The following is an 18,638-nucleotide window of genomic DNA, read 5'->3' on the forward strand; positions in this document are numbered from 1 at the left end:
TTGGTTGAGTTTTTTGATGGTATACGCCAGATGTTTTTTTCGACAACAGATGAGTGAAAAAAAGAGCAAAAAGGAAGAAGAAAATCAAGAAAAAAGGGAAAAAAACGGAGCTACCTAATATCGGAAGATTCGTTAAAGGCCGCCACATACACAATAGGGATACATCATAATATGTGCTCCAGCATTTGGATATCGACCAGAATGAGCAGGTGCTTACGAAACTGGCCATATCCCAAAGTAAAACTCTGCAACCTGTTGATACTTTCAGAAGAAGATTTTTGACTTACTTTTGGTCCATGCATAGGTATTATATAACACAAGATGGTAAAAATGAAAAAAAAAAAAAAAGTTCAGATGATCGTCAATTGAGTATGGGCATGAAGTTCCCCAAGATCATGAGGGGCAACCCAGAGACATCTCTTTTTAATGTCCACATACAGCAACAATGAACTATCTTGCCCTTGATAGGACTTAAAAGTCTGCAAACTTTCATCTTCTCCGATCCTTTGAAGTCCCTATACGCGACTTTAGAGAGCGTCTTGAAGTAATCCCGTACACTTTCATCGTCCATGATCTCCACAATAAACGTCATCTTGTTTAGCAACTCCTCTCTTGTCCATCCGCATAAAATTTCAAATTCCTCATTGACATAAGAAATTTGTCCATTTCTTCGCCAGATACATGTCGGTGTACCAATCTGTCCGATAAATTTTACATACTCTAATAGAGTTCTTTGGTAGCACTGCTCCATGAAAATCATGTCCTCTTCAGTTAAAGTCACAGAACATGCAATGAAAATGGGCCGGAATTCGGCGATGGACCGACACATCTTCACCAGATCCTGCTGGTTGAATCGATGCTTTAGGTACACCAAAAGATGGTGAAATCCAGGTGTATGCGAAAAAGGAGCGTTTATGGAGGTGTATATTTCCATTGGAGTTGAATATCGTAATGAATGTTCCCATTCCACATTGCTTTTGATATTAGTAGCGTCCGGTGAACAGCTTTCCAGGGATACAGAGACCAAGTGATTTTTCCTCCGCTTTAAGGGGATAGCCAGTTCGGGGAATGTTACTGTTTCACTATTCAAGTAATATTGGTTGATGCTTGAGTCCCAGTTAATCTGGGGGTTCTTTTCGGATGGATCCCGTGGCAGTAACCTTTTAAAGTTTAAGGATTTATCTGCTGAATCAACGGGCACTAAAGGGAAATGGTTTGCAAACAGATTAACTTGTGAGGCTACAATCTTGGCTGAATTGGGTCCCAGTATAATAGAATAAACGTTTTGATTGGAAGATGGATATGGACGAGGGGCCATGTTTGCTCGCTGTTCGCTGTACAGCTGGCGAATTTTCTCCATTTCGATTTCTTCAGGACTGGTATTTATGCCCGTGGGACTATTGTTACTACTATTGCCTATAGTGGAGTTGGATGTGGAATTGGTATTGGAGTACAAGATGTCAATAGGAATCTTGTTGGACAACGTGTCTTGGTAAATGATATTCGAGAGAATTGAGTACTCGGAATCCGCAGCGTTCGACAGAAACTTGGCCTTGTGAACTATATGCTGTGGGCTGGTAAATTTTTGCTGTTCTCCCATGTTGTTTATATTGACGACGCTGTTGTTGTTGGAGTTGTTATAAATGGGTATCATGATCTTGCGAGGTGGGTGGTCCGGCTGTATATTCATCGGAAGTTCTCTGTTTGGTATTCCTGCCAAGTACTTGCTTTTCTTTCTTGGAGCATCGACGCACGTGGCTGTGAGGCCCTTGCTGATACATCGTAAGCATGGTCTTTTGGCTTCGCATGAAACATGCAATCTCGAACAGTTCACGCATGCCACGTTTGTGTTCTTTCTCTTCTTTCTCCTCCTTTTTTCGAGAGTACAGTTTGCCTCTGCAGGAGTATCTGGGGCAGAAGATGTTTTGTAATCGTTGTCATCTGAAGTGCACATCACAATGATTCATCAATGTATTTTTATTTCTATACCTTCGTGTGCTGTTGTATTTGAGAGAGATAAAAACAGCCCGAGAGTTTCTCGAATTTATATAATTAGCAATTTTATCTAAGAGTGGAATGCCGTTGTAACGGCTCTTGTTTAGTTTTCTATGTGGTAACTCTCTTTTGGTATAGTAAATCACAACTCATTTGCTTTTCGTTTCTTTTCCTCTGCATTTTTTTTTTTGGTGCCACCACTGCACGGCTTACATAAAGTATAAGTTGAGAAGGAAAAACAGCCGATAAATGTCACCAAAGACAAAGATAGCAGTAGAGTAAACGTTTCAAGCTGGCTGATAGCAAATCTATATCTCATTGTGATAACTTTAAAAAAAATTTTTTTCGTGCATATATCTATACATATGTATATAACAAACTACCATGAATTCTATCTAAAAAGTGGGAAAAAAAATATCATTATAAATGGGCATAACATCCAAGCAAAGCTTTTATCTCTTTTCTTGGGAGAAGGAAAAGGAAAGGCTCAATGGGCCTAGTCCTGCATAGCATATACGTCCTTGTAAAATTGTTCATTACACTTCAGCTGTAGTTGCCAGTACCGTAGTTGGGAACATGAAAGCGTAGTATCTTGGCAAGAGCAGAGTTGTTGCAATATCGTATCCTTCCAGCTATTCACTAGGCGCTCCGTGACCAAGACATGTAACTCTGATGTAAGTTCGTCCTGGTACGGATCCTCGAACAAGTCGGCATTGCCCAGCAATCCATTGCAATGGTACAGGACATCTAAATCTTGCGTGTTGTTTATGATGAAGTTGACTAGTGGATACATTGAAAACCTTAATAATTTTTGTTGAAGAAACCACACTCTTAGAAGCTTTGTCAAGTTGGGGCAGGTATAACCATGAATGATGACCAGCATTGTTATAGCTATGGATTGCCAATCGACACAACTCCAACGAGTGATGCACTCTTTGAACAGACACGAGGCCATATTGATGTCCGGGTCGTCAATGATTTTCCCCAGGAAGCGTATAAACTCCGTGGTCAATGAGTTCCTCATCTTATTGATGAACCACGTCGTGTATTCTTGTCGGTTCAATATCATATTTCCGTAGCAATTAAACCATAGGATTCCAAAGATTTTGCCTTGGATTATATCGATCAAGGAGGTGCTGTCCTCTGGCGGCGAAGACAGCATAGTAGTAGTGGTTTCTTCCGCCGATGACATGGAATGACCTGGCGACGGCAGCTGGCCCGTAACAGTAGAGGCAGCTGCAGTCGGATTGGCCCTGAAAACTGAATAGGGCCCGTGCTTGGAGCAATTGGGGTTAACAACGGATATGTCCTCTTCCACCATATTCAGCAATTCGTCTAATTTCTTGTCTATGCGTTTTTGGGTATAATCTCTATTCGTCGTGCTGCCAAAGACAGAGGCCACAGCATTGTTGTATATCTTCAATCTCCGTACGCTTATGGTGAACGTATTATCGTTAGGAAGCGTAGCTTCCTTACGGGGCTCCTGCGTGCTGTCCTCGCAGTCACTTGTTGGGGGTGATAGTTGTCTAAAATGGGTCATTTCTTTGAACTTGGATTTTGATATTTTCTGGTATAACGGTTTCGATTTCGATTTGCGAGCCTGCAATAAACTGATCAGTGAACGCTTGCGTACCTTGTAGATGTTCTCCTCTAACCACATAAGTCTGATATCGTAACTGCAATTATCTCCATGTTTGGCGCACAATGAACAGATGGGCCTGTTCTCGTCACATCTGCGCTTTTTAAATCTACATGCCCAGCATCCAGTAAATGTCCTACCCTTGGTGGGGGGCGCCTTGGAGGACGACGCTACTTTCTTGCTCCTCTGATGCTTCTTACTATTGACCATTTAGTTCGAGTGCCAATATATATATAGACTATGTATATACGTGGTAAAATAAAATGAAAACGCTCTGAATTGTGCACAAAGTGTTGTAGTCCTAATCTGTAGTATTAGTACCCCAAAATTGTTCCGACCGAGAAATGTGCACCCACCTGTCATACAAATTATATATGTATATATATGTATATATATATTTATTTATTTCTGCGAGCACCTGCGTGCGAGCATTCTGCGTGAGTCAAAACACTGTGGTAAACGATACCCATCTGATGCAGGAAGCCCGACTCTTCCAAGTTAAATGCCGTCTCATTTTGGCACGGATGCATTCGCAGATTGGCTGGAAATGCGCATACATCAAATGCGCCAAGAGGGCTGCCATTGTATATTCCTTTTTTCGGCAGTCTTGCCGGATGCATTTATGCCGCTAAGACGCAGAACCGAATATTGGGCTCAATAAAATATGCAGATAAACGCTCGCGGGCAAGTGACTCTTGACGCGCGTGTCCTATTTTGGCTCGGCGGCACATGCGGTAGTCATCGTTTCCGCCACATGGATCTCATGGATCAATAATTTACTTGGTTTGCTTCGTTAGGTACATACATATACATACCATGTTTATGAATACAAATATTCATATGGCCTTTGTTGTAGGGAAGGAGAAGAAAAGAGATGAGTAGCAAAAAAAAAAGAAACAAAGTAAAAAAAAAAAGAAAGGTAGGTATATATATGGTGCGAGCAGCTCAGTAGCCAGTCCAGACCTCGCTGTACGTAGTCTTGCCCTTTGTCTCAGGTACCCGCTTGTATACATAGGTAGCAAACAGAGCGGCGATGGCGGCGAAGATCATAAATACGTAGCCGCCCATGAGGCCGTGGCCTATCGGGAAGAGGTATCCGACTATAAAGGTGGCGAGCCAATTGCACACGGTACCAAAGCTTTGAGCTGTAGCGGCATCTTGTGGATAGGACAGTTCACCAATGATCAAGAAGGGAATGGGCCCGAGGCCAATGGCGAACGCGGCAATGTAGACAAAAGTGGCCGCGACCAGCAGAAAGGACACGCCCAAGGTGAGACCTGCACTGATAAGTAGCGACATGGCGGTCATCACCGTAGTCGAGGCAAGCAATAGTGGGCGGCGCCCGACATGGTCGATGATCGCAGATGCTGCTAGCGTGACGACGACGTTGAGGATGGAGATCGCGAAATTGACTTGAATCGAGTAGTTTGGCAGGATCTTGCCGATCACTTTTACGCCGTAAAAGATAATAGAGTTGATGCCGCAAAATTGCTGGCACGACAGGATGGCGAATATAACTGTGCGCGGCTTCTTGTACGAGGGATCGGTCACGTATTTCCATAGTGTGGGTCCTGAATGAGTCTCCTCGCTTGACTCAGGATCGCGGTTGTGCGCATGGCTACGCTGCCAATCCTGGATCTCTTGTTTTGCTTGTTGATACGTTCCTGGACGCAACTTGAATAGAGCAATCTCTGCTTCTGAAACAAATCCGTGGTTCAGTAGCCATCTTGGAGACTCGTCCACTTTGAGCCAAACTAAAAGATTTGATACCGCAATCACGGAACCGGCAAAGAGGAGCCACCTCCAGTTGTACGAGTCCGCGTACTTGAGTGCTAGAGTTTGGGTCAGCAGGATACCTAGATTGATAGAAACTTGGTTCATAGACCCCATGGCACCTCTCCACTCCACAGGCGCAATCTCATTAATAAACAAAGGCGTGATCACGATGGCAGTGCCGCAGGACATGCCCACCAGAAACCTGCCGAACAGTAACTGCAAGTACGAGTTGGAAAAGAAAAGTAGCAGGGAAGAAACCATGCACATGGCCGAGGCGCCCATACTCACGTACTTTCTTCCGTATCGGTTAGCCCAGTTACCGGCATAGTACGACCCAAACAACCCGCCTATGCTAAATATAGACGTGACTGCGCCGTATTGAGAATCGGTTAAGGCAATGCATTGCTTGAGTCCGTGCTGCCCAACCCAAGTGTCATCGTATGAGATGTTCTCGTCTGGTGCGTTAAACCTGGAGCACGATAAGAATTCTTGAGGCGCATTCAGCTCTGCTATGTGGTATCCGTACTGGATCGACCCCAGACAAGCCACTATCGTGCCCAAGATTAAATGGCCCGTAATTAAAGGATTTGTCCTGCGAGAGCCACCGTTAGGCATTAATCTTTCAGTTTCAGCCATGACCGTTTGTTGTCTCTCAGTCTCTTTGTTTTCTTGTTCTTCCAAGAGGAAAAGATTTTTAGCAACTCTTGTTCTCCTGTTATTCCCTTAATTAGGAAGTAACTTTAAGGGAAAATCGATTCATCCCTCACGCTTCATCTTTTCTCGGACAGCCTTACACTACGCCTATGAAGTAAACCATACAAGCAAGTTAGCTTTAGAGGACGGCCATCATTGCTAGTAGTAGCCCCGTCAAGCGCATTGAGCACCGTGCCCAGGAGTTAAGCTCTTTTTCTCCTATATATATATATTTAGTTAAATCATTTACACTTTTCGTCAATCTAAACGCTCATCGCATTTTTTCGGTCTTGATGGTAAAAATTTGTTTCGTTTATTTGTCATTTTTAAAAAAAAACATTACTAAAAAGTGTAAAGGAAAAGTCTCGATCTGTAAATATGGGTTTATCGTTGTTACTATCCTAGACAGTTTACTGACGATTATAAAGCCTGAAGAGACGTACTGAATGGTTTTTTCCCCGCACAAATCCTCTTTTACTTTTATTAAACCTTCTGCACTTCTTATATTCTCATAGAAAAACAATTGTTAAAGAAAGTTTTACATCAAAAAATTATGACAGCAACGGTCACAGATAAAAAGTCATGCTCTACTTCAGTTGAAGCAGGAAAGACATGTTTAACCACTGAATGGAAGCCTGAAAGCCAAGTCCCCCAATATGTGAAAAATGAGCTCTCTAAACCCCATCCAAGTTATATTCTGGCCTTTTTGAACGTGGTACAGCAATTGAAAATCCAGAAAAGAACCGGTTATCTTGATCTCGGCATTAAAGAATGTGAGAGCATATCAGATCACATGTACAGGCTAGGAATAATCACCATGCTCATCAAGGATCCGAGGGTTAACCGCGATAAATGTGTCCGGATCGCCTTAGTGCACGATATTGCCGAATCTTTAGTTGGCGATATCACTCCAGTCGACCCTATTGGGAAGGAAGAAAAACATCGTCGAGAATGGGAAACCATAAAGTATTTATGTGAAGTCCTGATCAATCCATACAATGAGATCGCAGCAAAGGAAATTATGGACGATTGGTTGGCTTATGAAAACGTCACCTCATTGGAAGCTAGGTACGTGAAAGATATCGATAAATATGAAATGCTTGTACAATGTTTTGAATACGAGAGGGAGTACAAAGGAACTAAAAATTTCGATGATTTCTTTGGGGCCGTGGCTAGCATAAAAACCGACGAAGTGAAGAGCTGGACCAGTGACCTTGTCATGCAGCGTCGAAAATTCTTTGCTGATTTGACCCAATCGATAAATAAATAGTTATCATAAATACCAACTTTTGCAATCCGAAAAGTACAAAGTAATTACCAATACATAATCTTCAACGTACAGTCCATAGGTTGTCGTGTCCAAAGATGATAGCACCTATAGCGTGCCTTCCAAGTAAAGCTAGAATTCCAATACAGAATTGCAACTTCAAGATCGTATTACACAATTTGTCTTCCCTCATTGGGCCAAACCATACTAATGTCAAGTTTATTAACGTCATATTAGAGGTGCTGATGATTTCATTATTTTCGTCAAATTCGAGGTCAATCAAATGAAGACAGTATAGTAACTTCAGGACTGGTTTGAAAATTCTCTTTGGTGGTTCTTCTTTCAAGTTTGCTCTTGATGGGTACATTAAACCATCTTTCTCGTTGAATTTAGGCAACCTATGTCTCGGACAAGGAACCAATTTGAATAACTGAGGACATGAATAAATAAAATTGACAATCTGAGGAATGAACAACAAGAGCATCGTCTTTGAGAAATGCCCCAATATTCCAACGACTGCGAAAACCATACCGGCAAAATAACAATACGTATCTCCCACAAAAACTGTGGCAGGCCAACGATTCCATTTCCATAGCGCTAAAGATACACCCAGGAATGGGATAATCAACACAGCAGAAAATCTATGGGAGTCTCTTGTGGCTAATGGCCCCATCGAAAAATACAACAAATCGTTCAACAGCGCCAAAATGGCTAACACTATACATTGGCCAACCTCTAAACCATTAACACCGGCCAAGATATTGATAGAGTTGGGGCAAAAAATTGCCATTGATGCCATATAAACATAATACCATAGCCCCAAATCAACGCTAGTCTTTTTCAACCAATGTTCCATGAATCCTGGAATGAGCACGTGCGTAACACCAAAATCCACATAATAAACCATTAGTAGTGGTATAGCTGCAATGGCAGGCAAGAAAAACTTATGTCTCCAACGTAAATCAAACAAATCATCCGCAATTCCCAATAGTACCGTACTTTCCAAGCATAGGATAGCGCTCAAATATTCAGACAACTTATCATGAGGAAAAATATTAGAGTTCATGCCGTCATCTTCAACCACTGATACATCACGATGGCCACCGCCTGAGGTGGTAATGACCATATACTTATAGAAAATGAAGGGAATGTAAATGAACATTACAAATAAATAAACTGCAGCAGGGATGGCACCAATTGTTTCTGGAAGCACCGGACGGCCAGGTTTACTCAAATCCTTACCAAAAAGGCCTATTTTGATGAAGGATTTGCCCACACGTGGAATCAACATATCTGTAGCTAAATACCCTGCTATTCCAAATCCCACAGCCGCAACAAGAGCAGATGGGCCCTGGTTTTTGGAATAGTAGATTAAGCATGTGGTCACCACCAGTGAAAAAAGTCGCAACATATCGTCTGCCCTTCGTTACCGGTCTACGCCTTACTCTACTCAATCAATTTTTTATTTACACATCTGACAGTTAGATACACATGTTAACAATTTATTTTTCGCGCTGTTTAGTGAGAAGCCATTTTTCGAGGTTTGAAGGCAATACAGAAAGAAAGAAAGAAACATAGACAGGAGATGAAGAAAACCTGTACTATTGTGACATTGAGTACATAGTAGCTAAAGAATTTACGTTTCAACCTCTATTCTTTTGCACCAGGGACGTATAAATGTAAAAAAATTAACTCAGCACCTACTAAAAAACAAAAGCAAAATACTGACGTTACTTATGGACTACGCAACGAGTATATACACAAATCTTGACTATTTCTGATAGGCACAGTCCTTTAAAATGGTAAACTACCTACTAGTGTTTTCCAAGCGATTTTTCTTTCGAGTGTTTAATGTTTTTCTTGTTGGCTATTCGGCCGGCCATATCTAGACAATTAGTAATTGCGATGACAAAGAGTAAAAGACACCAGTATCTGCCACATATATCATGAACGGCATTAGTACCAATGTCCCCGCAATAGTATAAGGCTTATAAATCAGCCTGCACTAAGAATGAGCAAATGCTTCTGTTATTTTATTGATATATAAAGAACTACTATATGCTACTATGTAATGTAACGCAGCACACTTGCACATCCTTGTATAATCGACCTTGACAAGGATACAATTAACAGTGAAGAGTAATAATAAAAATGTCCACTTCTTTTTATGATTTAGAATGCCAAGACAAGAAAGGTGAAATTTTCAAGTTTGATCAACTGAGGGGCAAAGTAGTTCTCATAGTCAACGTTGCCTCCAAGTGCGGCTTCACCCCACAGTATAAAGAATTGGAAGAACTATACAAAAAATACCAAGATAAGGGGCTTGTTGTTTTGGGGTTCCCATGCAATCAGTTCGGGAAGCAAGAACCAGGTTCTGATGAGCAAATTACGGAATTCTGCCAATTGAATTATGGTGTTACATTCCCCATTATGAAGAAAATTGATGTTAACGGAAACAATGCTGATCCCGTTTATAATTATTTGAAAAGCCAAAAAGCAGGTTTGCTAGGTTTCAAGGGTATTAAATGGAATTTTGAGAAGTTTTTAGTGGATTTCAATGGTAATGTTGTCCAAAGGTTTTCTTCATTAACAAAACCATCGTCCTTGGATCAAGAAATCCAAAGCCTGCTAAGTAAATGAACTTCTTTGTTTTAATCAAACGATTATTCAAAAGAGTAAGTAATAAAATTATAGATTATTATGTTTATTTATTTATCTTTTTTAGAAACATGTAAGATATATTGGAAAAATTGAGTTTTTCAAAAACAAAAGTCTAAATAGTGTTCTCGTTTTCTGGAATTTTCTTTACTACCAACTGCTCAGTTCCAATATCCGATGTATCTTCGATCTTCGCTTTTTTACTTTCTAACCCGTTAGCATTTTCCTTTTCATTAGCGGTCTCGTCTGCAAATTCTTCCCTTATCCTCTTACCATTTTCATCTTCCTTCTTCATTCTGTCCTTAGTGGCATCATCCAATACAACTCCTGTGTTGAATTCCTTTTCCAGACATTGCAGTAATGTGTTTCCTCTTCTGGCTAATTCTACAGGCGTCCTACTTCTGAAGTAAAAGTCTAATTCGAACAGAGGACAATCCCTGATTTCGTCGCGAACTAATTCGTATACGTCATCTCTATCCAAGCCGTATTTAAATAACATGAGAAGAATAAAACGATCTTCTTCTTCAGAGTATGTCCTTTTATTGTTGGAAGAAGGAGGGTGTTTCAATTTCAGGTCGAAAAATGGATTTTTATATTCAGATAACTTTCGGCGTAAAGCCTCTTGTTGCATTTTGACACGCTTGATCTTCTCTTCTTCATTCTCAATTATTTTCAGGAATTTCTCATAATCTTCAATTCTTTCAATGTTAGACCAGAAGGCTTTAGCGTATGCACGTACTTCCTCCAATGTTTTACCGGGGGCCAATTCTCTTGCGATGGCTTGAATGGAGTTCCTGCCATATTTACCAGATACTGTGATGAATTTTCTAAATTCAAGTTTATTCCAATTCGTAAATCCTTCGGCCTCCCAATCAGCCTTCATCTTTTCTTCCTCTTCAGTTAATGGTTGAGAGTTGCTAACCGATAACTTTAGCAATTCCAATTTTTGCTTCTTTTCTTCTTCATCAGAAATGTCACCATATGCTGCTTTTACATCATCCATGGTCGGTACATAACCAGTCTTCTTCGCCGTCCACATTCTTTCCTTTTCGTATAGAACTTTCAACTGGGGAGGTTGTAATTGATGAGAGTGGAAGACATGGGGCTTAGGCATTCTGGGATGTGATGGTGTCGACGATCTTCCGGTATTCAAAACATCTTTATAATAATTATCAATAGAATAATTTTCCTTACGTTCACGTTTGGTGGGGTTGAGTAGTAGCGGACTTATAATATCCTTTTGTGTTTTCTTCTTGAAATCCTGACCATTCCATTCATAGGCCGAATCTTGGTTAAATTTTTGTAGATCATCGAGGCCTAAAGTTTCATATTTAGCATTCAATGACTTCGTTTTGTTTTCAGATTTCAGCAAAAGTTCGTCCAAATCAATATCATCTCTTTTTTCTCCCGAACCTGGTTCAGGTGTACCAGCTGAACCGGTAGATGTACCACTTTTGAATACATCAGCGGCACCATGTTGAATCATGGATAATAAAGCATCTTTCGAGTCTGCTTTATTCTCCTTCTTTTTTGAAGAGGTCCTATTTTGTTGGATAACTAGTTGATCTAATCTTAACTTCTGGGTAGCCCTCTCTAAAATTTTCTCTTCCACGGAGTTGTCTGTGACCAAACGGAACACCTTGACCTGCTTCTTCTGACCAATACGATGAGCTCTATCCATTGCTTGTAGATCTGCCTGTGGGTTCCAATCAGAATCATACAAAACAACAACGTCTGCTGATGTTAAATTAATACCCAACCCACCAGCACGTGTCGTCAACAAGAAAACAAACTTCTTCGAATCGGGGGCGTTATAATCATCAATGGCTTGGATTCTATCTTCGTGAGCGGTAGACCCGTCAATCCTGCAATATTCATAATTTCTAAAGTAGCAGTAATCCTCGAGAATATCCAATAACCTTGACATTTGACTGAAGATCAGAACTCTAGATCCTTCTTCCTTTAACTTCTTCAGTAATTTATCCAAAACTTGAAGTTTGGCAGCGTTGTAAACCAAGTGCTCATCCGTAGTATAAGGTGGACCTGGCTCAGCACCATCAAATAGATATGGATGGTTACAACATTTTCTAAGTTGCATCATAATATTCAACAGTCTTGTTTTGGATTCCTTGCTGCCATTGGATCCGTTGACAGCGTCCAAATCCTTTTCTAAAATCTTTTTGTACCACTTTTTCTGCATATTGGACATACCGACATATAAATTCAGTTCCTTCTTGGGCAGTAAGGATGTTTCCACATCGCTTTTAATACGACGCAGTAGAAACGGCTGTAAAACAGTGTGTAGCTGTCTAACAATTTTATCCTGATCTTCCTCTGCGCTTTCGGAAGAGAACCAATCATCAAAATCTTGTGCATCTGAAAAAATATCTGGTAGCAAAAAATTTAGTAGCGCCCACAGTTCGTGCAAATTGTTTTGCAAAGGAGTACCAGTAATCAACAGCCTATTACGTGAAGTAAATTCCCTTAAAACTTGCGAAAGCATTGACTCTTCATTCTTAATTCTGTGAGCCTCATCAATAATAATATACTCCCAGTCAATCTTCTTGAGAGGCGACTTTTCTCTTATAATAATTTCATAAGAAGCAATGACGACATCGAAGTCACAAGCTAAAAGTTTTTTTTGAATTAGATCAGCTCTTTCTTCTTTGTCACCCTGTAAAATAAAAGCGCTTACGTCTGGGGTCCATCTATTGATTTCTCTCAGCCAATTATTTAAAGTAGATTTAGGCGCAATAACCAAGAACGGACCTGGAATTTTCTCGATGTATCTAAGATATCCCAAAAATGAAATAGTTTGCAGAGTCTTACCTAGACCCATTTCATCGGCGAGGATACCCGCTATTTTGTTTTTATGCAAAGACACCAACCAGTTGACACCTTGGATCTGATAAGGTCTCAATTGGCCATTCACGTAAGCAGGGGAATCTCTAAATTGGAATTCAATGCTCTCATCATCATCTGAATCTTCTTCTTTCAGCAATTCCGCATCTTCTTCATGTTCAGTCTTTCGTCTACGAACATCGTGGTGTTTGCCTTTGCCTTTACCATTTGCTTTATTTTCCTCTAATACATCTAAGACCTGCCTGAATTTAGGATCTTTAGCGGCTTTACTTTCAATAAAATGTTTGAATAAACCACTTAAGGATAGCAGGTGTTCGAATCTTTTTGTTGTGCCTTCTAGATCAAATTTTTTACCATTAGAATCCTTCAGTAAGTAGCGCTTTTTATTCGATTCAGGATCATGTGGAGGGAGACCGACTTGGAACGGTTTTAAGTTCTCCAGGTATTCTTCTGAAGCAGTCATAATTCAACCAGGTGATAAATCACTGTATTTTTTTTCCTTGTAGCAATATTGGAAGAATAATTTTGAAGAGGTTCTTGTCTCTGTCCTTTTTATTGAAGGAATTGTTTTCGTGTTTTTTTCCTCTTCTAATATAGAATTTGAAAAAGTGAAAATTTGCAATGGGAAACATACTAAACGTATAGCCATAATGAGGCACTTTCACATCCTCTTCTAGCAGATTTTCGCATCGCTGTACATATGGTCTCTATTCAAGAATCAGAGGTACTCAATGCAGTGAAAACAAAATTACCACCGTGCTGTTTGAGAATATTCAGGAACAAGATCATCCTTGTTGGGACGTATGACTTAGACAAGTCGACTGGATACAGGTCAGGTTCGTTGGATGTCTTCACAATGGATCTTAAACTTTTATTCTCGTATAATACGTATGGTGCCATTTTAGATTTGAAGTTATCTCCCTTCGATGATGCATTAATATGCACTGCCCATTCAACGGGAAATATCATGCTATGGAAAATCGGTTGCACAGATAATGGTGATTTTGAAACGAAGGAACTAGATATTCGTGTAGTTGCAAATTTGCAACTTTTTGAAAAAGATGTTCTCATTGCTTCGTGCCATTTTTCCCCACTTGATTGTAAGAAATTAGTTGTAACAAATACGGTCGGCGAAGCCGCTATTATTGATATAAGGACATTATCCATACAATTTACAGCCTCAGCAGTCACTCAAGCTTACTCAAAGCTAGGCAAAATAGACTACGAAGTTCAAGGTGCAACCGAAAAAGTCATCCATGTTGAACCGGAACAATTTCTGAAACCGCACGAACTCGAGTGTTGGACTGCGGAAATCGGCTCTCTACAGCCTTTCCAAGACGTTGTATTTACAGGAGGTGATGATTCGACAATTATGGCTCACGATTTGCGTTCCAAGGAATTCATTTGGAGTAATGGTCGTATTCATGATGCTGGTGTTGTTGGAATCAAATGTAGTCAACCCAACTTTCGAAATAACAAGCCCACATCCATAATAACCGGATCGTATGATGATACTATTCGTTCTCTAGACTTAAGGATGATGGGTGACTCTATGTTTCCTGGTGAAAACGTTCCAACAGTCAGTAAATTAGAGTGTAACCTTGGCGGCGGTGTTTGGAGATTCGTTGAGTCGCCCATTGATCATAGACACTCTTCCCACGATAGCTCCGACCGACTTTTAGTTTGCTGCATGTATGACGGTGCCAAGGTCGTGGCTATGAATGATAGTTCGGATGAGTATTTTCAAATTCAGCATTATTTAAAGAAGGGCCATGATTCAATGTGTTATGGCGGGGACTGGTCAAACTCTTTGATCGCAACATGCTCATTTTATGATAATTCTCTTCAAACATGGACAGTCTGAAACAAAAAAACTTTTCAGTCGGCAATATATATGGACTCATATATATCTAGGTTATTCTCAACTGTTTTGGATAGATTATGTTTATAAATTAATGGAAGTGGACTTGCCTGAACAATAATTCTTTATTCTATATTCTCTACTTATTATACATGATTCAGAGAAAGGTTTGCTGGAAGTGGAAAACGGATCGATATAAATTAATGGATAATTGATATTTCAACATTAATTGACATCAATCATTAAATCATCGTTGGCTCCCTGTGGGTCAACAAACTCCCTGCTAGCTCCTGCCAATAGTTCTCTTCTAATTTCGGGACCGATATCTTTATGGCCCCTTTGACGAACAGTTTCCAACAAGAAATCTCTTTGATCTTGGGTAATATCGTTCTTGTAACGTTGTGCAAATGTTAAAAAGGCTTTGTGCCATATCACTGGAAGTACTCTTGTAGCATCTTCCCCATTACTGCCATCATCTAAAATTCTAAATCTCATAAAGTAATACACACAATCGTCAACCGTTTGGTATGGTAAGGCATACTTCTTGTCAAGCAAAATTTTGATAAAAACAGTTGTAGGGGGAGAGAACGGTAGCCTTAAAAGATAACTCAAGGCAGCTGAAGAATGTAAAGCAGGAACGGAGACCTTGGCAAGCACACTTCCCGCAATTGTGGCTTCACGTACATTACAGCCTGTTTCAACCAATGGAAATAGGAAACCTTTGAAAAAAGCACTTGGCTTATAAAGTGACTTTTTCACCGCACGATATATATGATAGTTTAAGGAGTGATCTTCACTGGTTTCGATATTATCACGAAAACGTTCAAGTAAGATTAAATTAATAAATTTCTGAGATTCTTTAGCGGTTAGGTTGGATACAAACAATTTAGTTGCCTCGTAAACAACGTGTGGTGACCATTCTTCGGGGTTGGTGACATATATGACATCTTGCCAATTTCGTAAGGATGGGATAACCTTGAATAGTTTTGGCAATTTACCGTGGGTCCAAGTTTTCAGAATACTGCCCACCGTGGTATATGCTTTGATGACCTTCTCTGGAAGTGCAACACCCTCTCCACTTTTCAAACCGGATGATATATTGCCTCTTGAGGTATCCTGTTCATTAGCAAGCGGTTCATCATCTTGCATATCCTCAAGTTGACTCTCCTTTTCTCGGATAGAGGCCATGATCTTATCTGCAAGATTATAGCTACCACTTAGAGAGTTAAAATCATTTGATTTCTTGAAATATTGCTCGAACATCGCAGCGTCTTCTTCGTCAATCTCAACTATCTCTTCCTCTTCTTTAAAATCACCTTCTGGTTCAAAATCTGAAATGTCTTCTTCAAAACTTTCTTCATCCTCGTCTTCGTCTTCATCGTCATAGCTCATTGTGGTAAACCTGGCTTCAAGTTGCTTTTTTCTTTCTGATTCAGCAAGTTCTTCACCTTCAATTTCATCCTGTTGTTCCTTAGCCAACTGTAAAATCTTTCTTGATGCTTTAGAGTCTATGTAGCCATCCTCGTCATTTGCAGCTTCGTTATTTGCAGCTTCACTCTGTGCTAGCTTCTTTTTGTTGATTTTTTTCAAGGTACCTTGAGCTGCATCTAAATCCTTTAAAAGTGGATCATGCCTCTGTTTTCTAGCTTTAGTAGAAGATGCTCTGGCCATTATACTTAATCGTTCTAGTATACGGTTTGATTTGCTATTTTTAGAGCGAGATAAGTGTCGTATTACAACAAACTTGGTGCAAGTTTCCTTTTGTCAATGTTGAAGAAGTGGGAGCTCATCGATTTTTTAAAAATTTTCATTCCCGATGTCTCGCTAAAAAAAAAAAAAGAAAAAGTGTGAAAATTATATGTTCTACATCTACTCCTACTGAAACCAATAATACAACTACATAAGTCTGTAAAATACTTCGAAACTGCGCACCTTCTTATGTTGCAGAATATTTGATTTTTAACATCTATCATTATTGTGTATATAGACGAAACCAATTATGAAGTATACATGACCAACTACATCACTCTTCATCCATTCTAACCTTTAATCCGTGCTCTAGTAAATATTCCTTTACATCGTTAACAGTGAATTCACCTCTGTGAAACATACCTGCACCCAAGCAAGCATCCGCGCGGGTCTTTAGGAAAGCTTCTTCGAAATGTGCGGGTACACCGGCACCACTTGAAGCAATGACTGGAATTCTGACTGCGTCTTTAACATGTTCTATCAATTCCAAATCATAACCAGAATTAGAGCCATCTTTGTCTATACAGTTCAGTAAAATTTCCCCAGCACCTAGGGCTTCACATGCTTTTGTTAATTCCCAGACACCAAGGTCTCTGGATTCTCTCCCACCTTTGATTGTGCATTGGTACCAGCAATATTTCTGTCCATGAGGACCCGAATATTTTGTCTCAAAGACTTTATTCTTGGTATCTGCTTGTGAAGTTACATATACTCTCTTAGGATCAACAGAAATAACAACCGCCTGAGCACCATATGCCTTTGAGATTGTCTCTATCGGTGATGTTCCATCTCCCTTGTTACCTAACTCGTAATATTTTTCGGCAGCATAGACTGCATCCGTACCGATCGACACCTTATCAGCGCCAGATCTGAAGTATAGACTTGCGACTTCTAAAGCAGGTATTTTGGTTCCATCAACATCGACAATATCCTTGATCCCTCCGCCGACTGTCAATGGAACAAACACTGTCTTTGCAGCTTGTTTCAGGACCTCTAGCATCGGAGTATCCTTCAAAGGGCAGTCTCTAAAAGAAGTTATATTCAAAAATGTTACTTCATCCGCACCTTGTTGGTAATATTTCTGTGCCAATTGGACAGGCTTACCAAGATTTCTAACACCTTTATCATCACTCTTTTCACGCACATCGTATTGATCACCTTTAGTAACCACTAAATCACCCTGATCATTAGTACGTACATCAAGACAGGCAATAATTCTGCGTGTCAGGCCGTAGTTTGAATAGTCATTCATTAAAAGTTCCTTCTCCTCCGGGCCATAGTTTGGAATAGGAGGACTTTGTTGCCTCAAAAAGTTCTCAATAACGTTCAAACCAGCCTTACCAGATTTCTCTGGGTGGAACTGAGTAGCAAATATATTTTCTTTGTTAATTGCCGCGATGAACTCCTCTGAACCGTACTTGGTTTTTGCAATTTTCCAACCGTCATTTTGTAATGTTTTTTCCTTTTCTGCATCCAGGATAGCAGCAAAGGAATGGACGAAATAGTATCTCTTGTATGGATCCAATCCAAAAAATAAATTTTCTGAAGGAATACAAGAATTCCATCCTATTTCTGGAACGGGTTTTTCTGAGTCATCGAATCTGGACAACTTAAAATCAATGTAGTTCAGACCTGTACTCTTAGGACTTTCCACAGAGCCAGCAAAGAGCGCTTGTAACCCGACGCAAATGCCCATTATTGGTTTTCCAGATTCAATATATTCTCTTATTGGCTTTTCAAATCCTCTATTAAACAAATTGTCGACAAAATGGCCATAATTTCCGACACCGGGCAAAATCAATCTTGATGTATCTGCTATGTTAAAATCCTTTGGTGATTTCACCAGTTGCACTTGGTAACCCAAATGCTCGATTGCATTAGTTAATGATTGTAGATTACCACTTTCAACATCAATTACGTGAACGACTGGCATTTCTTTACCTTTATTATTAAATAATTGAAACCTAAACTGGATATACCTATCTCAACCTTCCTCTTTCTTCTATTAAACTTGATTGAGTAGTCTTTAAAAGCTAAAGGAATATCAATTTATGTATGTTTCGATGTCTGACTCTTTTCTCATGAATTTTTCATTTTTTCATGATCACTTAACTATCCGTGGAGAGAGAGAAAAACAC

General features: G+C 39.9%; 10 protein-coding genes across 10 annotated transcripts; 3 read left to right on the top strand and 7 right to left on the bottom strand.

Moving 5' to 3' along the window:
* Window positions 1-361: 361 nt before the first annotated feature.
* Window positions 362-1,954, bottom strand: ERT1 (Ert1p; the record flags this gene model as incomplete). The annotated part of the gene is made up of 1 exon (XM_033908937.1): window positions 362-1,954. The coding sequence occupies one exon, from the start codon at window positions 1,952-1,954 to the stop codon at window positions 362-364; it is 1,593 nt and encodes a 530-aa protein (XP_033764828.1).
* Window positions 1,955-2,491: 537 nt separating this feature from the next.
* On the bottom strand, window positions 2,492-3,844 carry THI2 (Thi2p; the record flags this gene model as incomplete). Its single annotated transcript, XM_033908938.1, has 1 exon — window positions 2,492-3,844. The coding sequence occupies one exon, from the start codon at window positions 3,842-3,844 to the stop codon at window positions 2,492-2,494; it is 1,353 nt and encodes a 450-aa protein (XP_033764829.1).
* Window positions 3,845-4,579: 735 nt separating this feature from the next.
* On the bottom strand, window positions 4,580-6,046 carry VVS1 (Vvs1p; the record flags this gene model as incomplete). Its single annotated transcript, XM_033908939.1, has 1 exon — window positions 4,580-6,046. One exon carries the CDS (start codon window positions 6,044-6,046, stop codon window positions 4,580-4,582), a length of 1,467 nt encoding a protein of 488 aa, XP_033764830.1.
* A 610-nt stretch (window positions 6,047-6,656) lies between these two features.
* On the top strand, window positions 6,657-7,373 carry SPAR_B03380 (5'-deoxynucleotidase; the record flags this gene model as incomplete). The annotated part of the gene is made up of 1 exon (XM_033908940.1): window positions 6,657-7,373. The coding sequence occupies one exon, from the start codon at window positions 6,657-6,659 to the stop codon at window positions 7,371-7,373; it is 717 nt and encodes a 238-aa protein (XP_033764831.1).
* Window positions 7,374-7,434: 61 nt separating this feature from the next.
* Window positions 7,435-8,781, bottom strand: ALG7 (UDP-N-acetylglucosamine--dolichyl-phosphate N-acetylglucosaminephosphotransferase; the record flags this gene model as incomplete). The annotated part of the gene is made up of 1 exon (XM_033908941.1): window positions 7,435-8,781. The coding sequence occupies one exon, from the start codon at window positions 8,779-8,781 to the stop codon at window positions 7,435-7,437; it is 1,347 nt and encodes a 448-aa protein (XP_033764832.1).
* Window positions 8,782-9,521: 740 nt separating this feature from the next.
* Window positions 9,522-10,010, top strand: GPX2 (glutathione peroxidase GPX2; the record flags this gene model as incomplete). Its single annotated transcript, XM_033908942.1, has 1 exon — window positions 9,522-10,010. One exon carries the CDS (start codon window positions 9,522-9,524, stop codon window positions 10,008-10,010), a length of 489 nt encoding a protein of 162 aa, XP_033764833.1.
* Window positions 10,011-10,143: 133 nt separating this feature from the next.
* Window positions 10,144-13,353, bottom strand: ISW1 (chromatin-remodeling ATPase ISW1; the record flags this gene model as incomplete). The annotated part of the gene is made up of 1 exon (XM_033908943.1): window positions 10,144-13,353. One exon carries the CDS (start codon window positions 13,351-13,353, stop codon window positions 10,144-10,146), a length of 3,210 nt encoding a protein of 1,069 aa, XP_033764834.1.
* Window positions 13,354-13,590: 237 nt separating this feature from the next.
* Window positions 13,591-14,754, top strand: RRT2 (diphthamide synthase; the record flags this gene model as incomplete). The annotated part of the gene is made up of 1 exon (XM_033908944.1): window positions 13,591-14,754. One exon carries the CDS (start codon window positions 13,591-13,593, stop codon window positions 14,752-14,754), a length of 1,164 nt encoding a protein of 387 aa, XP_033764835.1.
* A 222-nt stretch (window positions 14,755-14,976) lies between these two features.
* On the bottom strand, window positions 14,977-16,422 carry ENP1 (snoRNA-binding rRNA-processing protein ENP1; the record flags this gene model as incomplete). The annotated part of the gene is made up of 1 exon (XM_033908945.1): window positions 14,977-16,422. One exon carries the CDS (start codon window positions 16,420-16,422, stop codon window positions 14,977-14,979), a length of 1,446 nt encoding a protein of 481 aa, XP_033764836.1.
* A 352-nt stretch (window positions 16,423-16,774) lies between these two features.
* Window positions 16,775-18,433, bottom strand: HIS7 (imidazoleglycerol-phosphate synthase; the record flags this gene model as incomplete). The annotated part of the gene is made up of 1 exon (XM_033908946.1): window positions 16,775-18,433. One exon carries the CDS (start codon window positions 18,431-18,433, stop codon window positions 16,775-16,777), a length of 1,659 nt encoding a protein of 552 aa, XP_033764837.1.
* Between the last annotated feature and the right edge of the window lie 205 nt (window positions 18,434-18,638).

Source organism: Saccharomyces paradoxus, chromosome II (genome assembly GCF_002079055.1).
Source record: "Saccharomyces paradoxus chromosome II, complete sequence".
Lineage (NCBI taxonomy): Eukaryota > Fungi > Ascomycota > Saccharomycetes > Saccharomycetales > Saccharomycetaceae > Saccharomyces > Saccharomyces paradoxus.